At 36.0% G+C, this 9428-nt stretch overlaps 1 protein-coding gene across 4 annotated transcripts; it reads left to right on the top strand.

The window, feature by feature from the left end:
* The first annotated feature begins 2180 nt into the window (after nucleotides 1-2180).
* On the top strand, nucleotides 2181-7170 carry LOC122307029 (transcription activator GLK1-like). 4 transcript variants are annotated; one of them, XM_043119632.1, is made up of 7 exons: nucleotides 2181-2358; nucleotides 2464-2878; nucleotides 4236-4376; nucleotides 4951-5286; nucleotides 5611-5670; nucleotides 6039-6158; nucleotides 6704-7170. In XM_043119632.1, exons 2-7 carry the CDS (start codon nucleotides 2471-2473, stop codon nucleotides 6752-6754), a joined length of 1116 nt encoding a protein of 371 aa, XP_042975566.1. In that variant the 5' UTR covers nucleotides 2181-2358; nucleotides 2464-2470; the 3' UTR covers nucleotides 6755-7170. The 4 variants fall into 4 exon arrangements, with proteins under 4 accessions (XP_042975566.1, XP_042975565.1, XP_042975567.1 ...); XM_043119631.1 differs by having other exon boundaries at nucleotides 6682-7170; XM_043119633.1 differs by lacking the exon at nucleotides 4236-4376 and having other exon boundaries at nucleotides 6682-7170.
* Nucleotides 7171-9428: the final 2258 nt, after the last annotated feature.

Here is a 9428-nt window from a genome sequence, read left to right as displayed (position 1 = left end):
TGGTTTGAACCTGATTCAAACCAAAACCAAACCAGTCAACATTGATTTCATCAATTTCCTATCGTCAACTGACCGATTTCTGTCGGTTTTGGACTACAGCAGTCAACTCATGTCGATGATGGTTGGTTCTGTTGGTTTCTCAACAACCCAACCATAAGATATCATCCTCTAAGCTACACAGTCAGGAACCACTAACCCCAGCTCCATGAAGGCCTCTCAAGTCACCACAACCCAGCCACATGTTGCCTTTCAGGCACATTGTTCACCCACAAGCCACTTATGCCAACCTAGTGCTCCTCGACCTCTCTCTCTCTCTCTCTCTCTCTCTCTCTCTCTCTCTCTCTCTCTCTCTCTCTCTCTCTATATATATATATATATATATGAGGTGCATAACCTCTCCCTCTTAACTTAATACCCTCTCCAATGTAGCTTATTAGTGGGTCACATGCTAAGCCTAGGTTATATCACCATGTGTATGAGTTTTATTAAGAAGCAGGTTTGATGTGTATTTTGACTGGATTTATGAGAGTTTGGGTACATGAAAGGTTAGGCTAGTGTGATAATACTTTTTGGGAAGTTGGGAAATCGAAGTTGGATTCATGAACACGAGGTTTATAGTTTTAAAATCAATGATGGCTTTAGGCTTTGTAAAAGATAGATCATTAGTATTTCAAGTTTTAATTGGAAGTATGTGCTTACGTAGAAACTTATGTACGATTGAGAATTGACCCAAGTTATGTGCCTATTTATAGATGACGATTGATAATCATTTGGCATTATTGTGAAGAAATTTAGAGCAATTAAAAAGTTCAGGTAAACGATGCTCATATACTAGACTTTTCCAAAAATTGATTAAGGCTAATTTTGTAAATAACTTGTATATTTTATTATGAAAATCCATTGGTCCTTTTCTGCACTATTCTTTGGGTCTAAACAAGAAAATGAATATTTTTCTATCATGATTATTGGTGTAGACATGAGCATTTTTAGTACCATATTCTTAACTGCATAAAAAGAAAGCGATTATGAATTATGAAGTTTTTGTCTGATTATATGATATTTGTTTGCTGAGTACTTTATTATGATATGATATTTTATATGAAAACCATGAGGCATAAGATTCTCTTATGCTTTGGTTACGGCCCTGCCACTGGTTATAATAGCTGCCTACAACCTTGCCATGAGTTATAATAGTGGCATTCGGCCTTGCTACAGGTTATAGTAGCTTCTCTATTGTGAGTGCAACAAGTTTTGTTATGCTTATACCTAAAATGCTTCTATATATATCATTATTGTAATAAAATGCTTCCTAAATACCACTACCATATTCTTTAGAAGTGTCTATTTTTGTATTTTGTAACTGGATCATATTTACACTTGAAAAAATCTAGTTGCAAGCACAATTATGCACTAATATGTGCACCAATTTAATGTGATTGGTCAAAAAGTAGATTTTATTGAAAACAATATTAATTTAAATTTTGAATATGAAGGAATCAGTATTGATACGTAAATTAGTACGCGAATTTGCTTGTACATAATAAAACTCTTTACACTTTAGTATAAGTTCACTACTTACCAAGTCAGTGAAATTACCCCTTTATCCACCATTGCTTTTCATATAGTGGCAAAGATCCACTAGTTATGTAATTTCTTTACTAAAGTATTTGTACTAGTATGGTATCAGTTTTATTAATGCAAGTTCTTTTCAGAGAAAAAAAAAAATGATTGTGACATTTGGAATAAGTGAAACGTGTCAAGATTGTAAGATAAATATGAGATAAGTACTAAGTGGCATAAGTGTATTTTTACGAGGTATGAGAAAATATTTCTTCGTGTTTAATTTATTTTAATTTAAAGAATTTTTTTAGAGGACATTTTGTATTTAAGATTTTATTATTATAATTTCGGATTAAAAAATTCATCCCGGAGCGGGACACTTGTCCCTGTGTATTACGTATACATTCGATTGAATACGGCGCCCATGTCCCCCAGCTTAAAGATTCGTCGAAATATGCAGTCATATCGACTACTACAGTATGCATAGCATGAGACGACATGCATCTCATGACTTTCAAAACCTTGATCAGAGAAAGGCCATCCACATACCCAAGAAATGGTAGTTCAAAGTTTTATATATACTTGGAGTAAGCCTACTCAGACAAAGAAATAAAGAAAAATCTCAAGAGATCTCAACCACAAGTTGGGGTTAAGATCCAATTGCGCTTTTGCACTCCTATTTGCACCGCCAAAAAAGCAGCAAAACCACTACGCAAGTTGACGTACGCTAGACTCTCTATCGTGATCTCCATCCCTGCCCAATTCACCTGGAAAAAGGTCGCTTACGAGTATACTACGGTTGGTTTTTCTCCTTAATTGCAATAGTACCACGGAATTGCACCACGGGGTTCAAATATAGATGGTGGTGGAATTAATCTTGTTTGTTCATGTGTCCCCTTTCAGGAGCACCATGGATCATGAGAACCAAGGAGATAAGATGAAGAGCTTTGCAGTTGGTGCCAATGACATCTCGGATTTCTCCAGTGGGAACTTGCCCGACAGCATCGATTTCGATGATCTTTTCGTGCTAATCAACGACGGAGACGCTTCACCTGATTTGGAGATGGACTCGAAAAACCTCGCTGAATTTCGTGCTTGTGGCGGGGGCGAAGAAGTAGAGGATAATGCAAAAATTGAGGAGGAATATGAAGTTTCGGGTTCAGGTTCGGGGTTGAACTCTAGCTCGAGTCGAGGAGATCAAGATATTGTGAGCAAGCGAGATGGATCTGTTGTGATGAACCGACCTTTAAAGGAAGCTGATAAAGGCAGACAACCGCCTACACAGTCAAAGATTTATCAGGGGAAGCGCAAAGTAAAGGTAATTAGAACAAGATAACTAGACTGTTAAAGGTCTAAGATTGTTTCAAATACATGAAGCTTTCTTTAGTAGGAAACCAGTACCATAACTCTCTCACACACAATGCAAAACTAGGATTTGGTATTTGGGGGGACGATTGACAAAGTGTATAGTATGTCATGTGAGTATAAGTAGTTTTTTGCATGTGACTATATAAAAAATAATAATTATATGTCATAAAATTGTACATAAAAATACATGTCTATAAATCATCTTATAAAATAATTTTCCTTAGGATTTCTATAGTTTGCTAGAGACCATTACAAAAAGAAAAGAAAATTAAAAATCAAGTTAGGATTTCCCCCTTCAAATTAAGTTCCCCAACGACGTACTCTACGCTAGATTGGGGTTATATCTCCATTGATCTCCCATATGTCTTGTAAAAATTTCTAGCTTGTTGGCACCAAGTTTACGTCTTTTTCGTTTCTGGGCACATCAAGTTTGTGTCCGCAGTCTGCTTCAGAGTCCCAAATTTTCAACAACAAATGATTCGGACACCATGTGATAGAGAACGAAGAGCCAGACTGCCAGTCATCTAAATAAAGTGTTTGCGTGGAGAAGAAAAAATATGGAGTTATGAATTCAACGCAGTAGATTTGGGTGTTCTGTGTTCTGTTCGAGATCTTATTTCCAGCACTGCAGGCTGCAACAGCAAATTTTTCAAACTCGTTTTCGAGATTTATTGTTTAGTTGAAGATTTGGGTGTCAATGAAGTAAAAAGTTAGAGTGAGACTAGATAAGTGTATTGGGATTTTGGACGATAATTTCAGTAAAAATTTTAGAGGCTTGAATATTTGGGGGCAATTTTTTTATTTTTGATAATCAGGGGGGAGGCAATTTTAATTATATATATTTATATACTATATGAATTTTTTGGAAAAATTGCCCCCAACTTACATGTAGTTCCGCCTCAGCACACACACATTTGGGTCTTCACAAACTTCACAAGGTGCAAAGAAATCTCGAGAATGTGTAAATATGCAAATAGAAGAACCCAAGAGAGAAAAAGAAAGAGAGCCTACGAATTATACCGAGAAGAGATAGAGAGAGTTCTATTTTTATTTTTATTTTGTAATTTTGTGATATTATTCTTCTAGGATATTGATCAAAGTAAGGATCAAAAATGATAAAGACGCGTTACTTTTTACAACACTCTACACAACAATGTTTTAGAAAGAGAGATATTTTTGTAAAATAACTTATAAAAATAACATCATTTTATAAACATACCCTTAGTTTATAACATGTGTTGGGAAATATATTGTAAAATTTGTGTAAATATCATTACTCATTAAGGATACGTTTTTGTGTGCATGAGGTCAATTGGACCCCAGAGCTACACAGGCGGTTTGTACAATCTGTGGAACAGCTAGGGGTGGATAAGGCAGTGCCTTCAAGGATTTTGGAGCTCATGGGAACCGAGCGTCTCAATCGCCACAATATAGCCAGCCATCTTCAAGTATATTAATTTCTTCTCAGCGCTTGTTTCCATTCTTTTATCGTCTTTTTACTCCAGGAACATGCAGTATAGTGTTTTGTCTTCGTTGACGTTCTCTCTTCTCTCTTCTCTTTTTTTTATTTTTTTGCTTTGTTCCCCTTTTCGATCCTCCATTTTAGTAGATAAAAGGGTCGTCCCTGAAGGGGAAATTAGTCTCTGAAGAGAGTTTGAAAGAGCTTTGCTTCTTTCATTGGTAATAGAAAGTACTCTCTATGCTTTTGGATTGAAATATATAAAGTTGATTCAGATTAGCATACGATTTCCAAACTACTATGTGAGTATATTGACCAATTTTGATTTGTGAGCTCTCGCACGTGATAGATTTTGAGGTAGATCAGTGTTAATTGCGATCTCTCGAAGCTGCTATTGCTATATATCTCTCGTCAGGTAAGGCATTGAAATATTAATGGAAGGTCAATGTTAATTAATTGCAGACATTGATTAAAGAAAAAAGGAAGATCAACAAGAATAAATACTAGTGCGTGCGAATTTTGAATTGCTCTCTCTCAAAACTTTCATTCCGAACTTTGCACAGAAATATCGGTCACATCGGAAACATATGGTGGCACGTGAAGCAGAGGCCACAAACTGGTGCAAAATAAGAGAGATGAATGGCAAAGCTACCGGAGCAGGAGTAGGGAGGAGGGACACGAGTCCTTGGCAAGCACCAACGTGCATGGGTTTCCCACCCATGCACCACTTCAGACCCGGCCTACACGTTTGGGGTCATCCTACCATGGATCAATCTTTGATGCCCATGATGTGGACTAAATATCGGGCTCATCTGCCATCTCCACCGTCACCCGCATGGGCTCCAGTTTCCCCGCCACCACTGCGAGACCCTTTACACTGGCACCCTCACCAGCAAAGTGTATGTCTCTCTGAAGGCACCAAAATTATAAGTTCGCTAATCTAATTATCAATTGCATGACTTTTCCAAAGATTATATATTCTATTGCAAAATCAAGGGGGTATTGATTTCAAATTCAGATTTCAGATAGCTTAGATAGATTATATAGTAGCGTTTCAGTACGTACTGTATTGAAATGAATGAAAGAAATTGGTCAAAAAATCTGTTCATAATATTGTTGCTAAATCCTGCATTAATATTGGCCTAAAGGAAGCTTTTTCCATATAAACTCTCTTTCTTTGGCTCTATATCTAAAATGGCATATTGTAACTTTTGTGTACGCAGGCTCCAAACGTGCTAACCAGAGGAACGCCTTGCTTTCCCCAGCCAATACTGGTAACACCGGTAACTATTCAATCCTTGCTCTCTTGGAGCCTTCAATATGGTATCCCTCCAGGGCCATATATATGGAGTGTGATCACAGGATCATATCATGTACGTCGTACGTGAACCCCAGCTAGCTAGGACGGGAATATTATCCACCCGATCAGGCAATGCAATAAAACATAAGTCCGCAAAGAGTCGTGTCCTTGCGTATGTAGCATTATCTATACACACACACACTTGCTATCATGACCTAAACGAAACTTTATATGGAAGCCTTTATGAAGGTTAGGGTCTTAGGGTTTTTCATACTAATTATAACTCTATATATTCTGTCGGCTTGGAGTGTCGTTGGTTTCTTTTCATGTTGTTGATGTACATTCATGCAGAGATACGTCTTTCCACCTGTCTCAGGCATCCCGCCTCATACCATATACGAAGTAGACCCCAACATTGGTGCCCCGACTCGACAATTAAACCCCAACAACCCTATTCTCGACATTCATCCGGTAAGGCATCTCTCTCGTTCCCGTCGCATATATATATATATATATATTCTTTCAAAAGAAAATGTTAAGTGTCTTAGGATACAAACCAATTTTTATAATATAATAGCTAATAAATGGATTTGTGTTGTTTATATGTGATTTTATATCATACTCGATCGACACGCATATGTGATTTGTGTTGGTTAAATGAAAGCTTTAAAGTTTTCATGTTAGTATAATATAGATGGAAAAGAACTTTGAGAGAAAATAAGAGAAAATAGTGATCACTGCTACCTTGCAGAGCATGCGCACATGATGTGTGGCTAAGTGTTAAAAACTACGTTGCATTCTAATAATATGGATGTGGTTAGGTACTGCTGTGATTATTTCGTTGTAGTACTACAATATCTTGTGTTCATAATTGTTGCGCGCCAGCATGCATATTAATCTAATTGATGTTATAATAAGCTGTTTCTTTAAGCTCAGAGAGTTGATTTTATCGTTTGATCTATATATATGTGTGTGTGTGCGTGTGATCTAACAGACAAAGGAGTGCATTGATGCAGCTATTAGCGACGTTATATCAAAACCATGGATGCCACTTCCTATTGGACTAAAACCTCCATCTGATCATGACGGCGTGTTGGTCGAACTGCAGAGACATGGAGTTTTGAAAATACCATCCTCTCATGCTTGAATCTCTAAGCACAACCATACAAAAGGCAATTCTCTAATTTCAAGACAAAAATCCGGAATTCGACGGCTTTTCCTGCGTGCATTAGACGTAGGCATCAAATTATGAAGTGCATGCAAGTTTTTTGTCTATTTTTTCCTTTCTTTTTAAAGTTGTTTTCCTTACCAAGTTCGAGTAAATATATCTTCCCTGGTCAATATATTCGAAGCAGTTTAGGAACAACTTTTTATCATCAGCTTATCATGTACATGATGTGACAATAAATTAAGCTAGCCATGCCAACAACATTTTGTAATTATGTTTCAGAGTATGAAACTACAAATAATTGTGAGGATTCAGAACGGAACTAACTTGGTATAGTGCAAAACAAAACCGAAAAGCTATTCCCCGTTTTCTCTCCAACAAAATCACCCCCCCATATATACTAAATCTTAATTTATACCGGCCCCAGCCCTCTCTACTTCTCCATTATATATATTGGTAACCCGTCCATTAATTGTTTTATAGGTATTTTGTTTGGTTTTCCGGCCCCTATAGCACCAAGATTCATGGCCCAATCTACTATTTTGTGCATGGCTACCTACGGCCGATAAATGCCATCCCACAATACTCCCGATCATTGACCCTTCTGATCACAAGAGATCGAAGATCCAAAAAAAAGTCTAAATTCAACAGAAGAATTTCTTTAGACTTTTGAGTCTTCATAAATTAACCAATCGCGTAGATTTTAATCTACTAGCATAGTCGGTGTAACCACTCACTATGATGTCGAAAATGAAATTTAATTTATTTGAAGTACCTAGAAGTGTTAGAATGAGAAACAACCTGCATCAGTAGACTGAGAGGAATATTTTGGATTTTATAGGACAATAAAACAATTTTCAATTTTAGGAATAACACTTGTTTGAAAACACGTTTTAATTATTTCGAAGCATTTTGGAGTCAAATTTTGATAAAAGATTTGCACTCTAAGGTTAGTATGATTATTTAGGATTTTACAGTACAAAATTTATTTTTCACTTTTTAGAAGTAAATAGTAATAGTTTTGATATTAGCACCTAGATCAGTATTTTCAAAATCATAGTATGAAATATTCAACTTATGTTAGAAAGTTTTATTTGAATACTTGGCAAGATCTTAGTCACAGTTGATGAATAGTATTGAACACTTGGCACAAGTGGAACCATGAGATGGAAAATGTGAAGAAAATCAAGTTTTGTGATCATGTACTTAAGCAAAACCATATTCCATATATCCAACCATCCAATTTGTGACAAACCAAAAAGGGTTTAAACCCTAGAGAAACCCTAAACATTTGAAATCTAATTAAAACACCAAAAGTTTGGAGTAAACCGAAACCCCAAATGGTTATCCAAACCCCAAAGTTTGCCTCCAAACCCTAAATGAACCTGATTTTAGCTTAGTCTTTCATTACTTGATTAAATCACTTCCATATGCTATTAACTATCAAAATTAATGTTATTATATAATTATTTATTTTTTTAAACCTTGAATATTTTATTGGGATAAGAAAAATCAGATTTTGGCTTGATGGCAACCTAGACCCCATTGAAGCCTTAAATAGAAGCCCATTCGATTAAGGCCCATTAAAGCCTACAAAATTGAGCCACCAAGGTAAGGCTTGTGGAGAAAGTTTCCTCTGCCATGGAAGTCCTATCACTACCCAAAATAGCCCCAAACAGTGCATGATGGGAAAGCCAAGAGCTACCTCACCCCTCCCTTTCACACGACAACTGTTGGAAGAAAACCACGTGCTAGTTTTGCCCCTAGTTTTGGCAGACACCCCATTACTCAAAGAGTCATTCACACCTCTCCTATCACCCTTCTAGATGTCTAAAGGTCTTTCATGTCCATTCTCCTTGCATTTAGTCACTTCCCAAACCTTTTCTTGGAGAGAAAACCAGAGAAACTCTAGGACAACTTTTTTGGCTTACTTTTCTCGACTTTTTTGAAGCTGTTGTAAGTATTTCTCTCACAAAGTAATCTTCACAAACATTGTTCCTCTTCAAGTATAGTTTCTTTTGGTATATATTTTTTTTAATTTTAGTGGTTATTTTATCGGTTAAAAGTTTGTTTAAGCATGTGAGGTCATTCTGGGCTATAATCTAGATAGTGTGTGGTATTTTGATTATTTTGACCCAAGTTCTTGACAAGATCTTGGTCTGATTTTTTTATGGCATATAGTAAACATGCTAATATATAAGTTTGATTGAGATTCGTTGCATGGTATAAGCTTTTGATAAGAGTTTTACTTAGATCTAAAAAGTTAAAAATTGTAAGGTTGAAAACAGATTTTGTTTTTACTAAGTTTGAATCTTCTGTTGCAAAAACATGCTCCAATGGACTTAATATTTATATATGATGTTTTTAAGACTTTTATTAACATGTTAGGATGTTATTTTAAAGATTTATGATGTTGGTTTTAAAGATATGATTTTTTATACATGAAAAGGTTCAGATAGGTCATGTATTTGAGGCTTGAGGGTATATTGATGTTTTGATTCAAATTTGGCTATGTGATCTTGAGTTTGATGCTTGGATATATTCAAAAAATTCCTTGATTTTTAACCATATTA

Source organism: Carya illinoinensis, chromosome 4 (assembly GCF_018687715.1).
Source record: "Carya illinoinensis cultivar Pawnee chromosome 4, C.illinoinensisPawnee_v1, whole genome shotgun sequence".
Taxonomy (NCBI): domain Eukaryota; kingdom Viridiplantae; phylum Streptophyta; class Magnoliopsida; order Fagales; family Juglandaceae; genus Carya; species Carya illinoinensis.
Note: the sequence above shows the minus strand (reverse complement) of the source record. Positions and strands in the feature narration are given on the sequence as shown.

Coding starts and splice junctions, on each gene's coding strand:
- LOC122307029 (XM_043119631.1), top strand. CDS start 2,471: ATGGATCATGAGAACCAAGGAGATAAGATGAAGAGCTTTGCAGTTGGT. Junction 2,879..4,235: donor AGGGGAAGCGCAAAGTAAAG/GTAATTAGAACA, acceptor TGTGTGCATGAG/GTCAATTGGACCCCAGAGCT. Junction 5,287..5,610: donor GGCACCCTCACCAGCAAAGT/GTATGTCTCTCT, acceptor TTGTGTACGCAG/GCTCCAAACGTGCTAACCAG.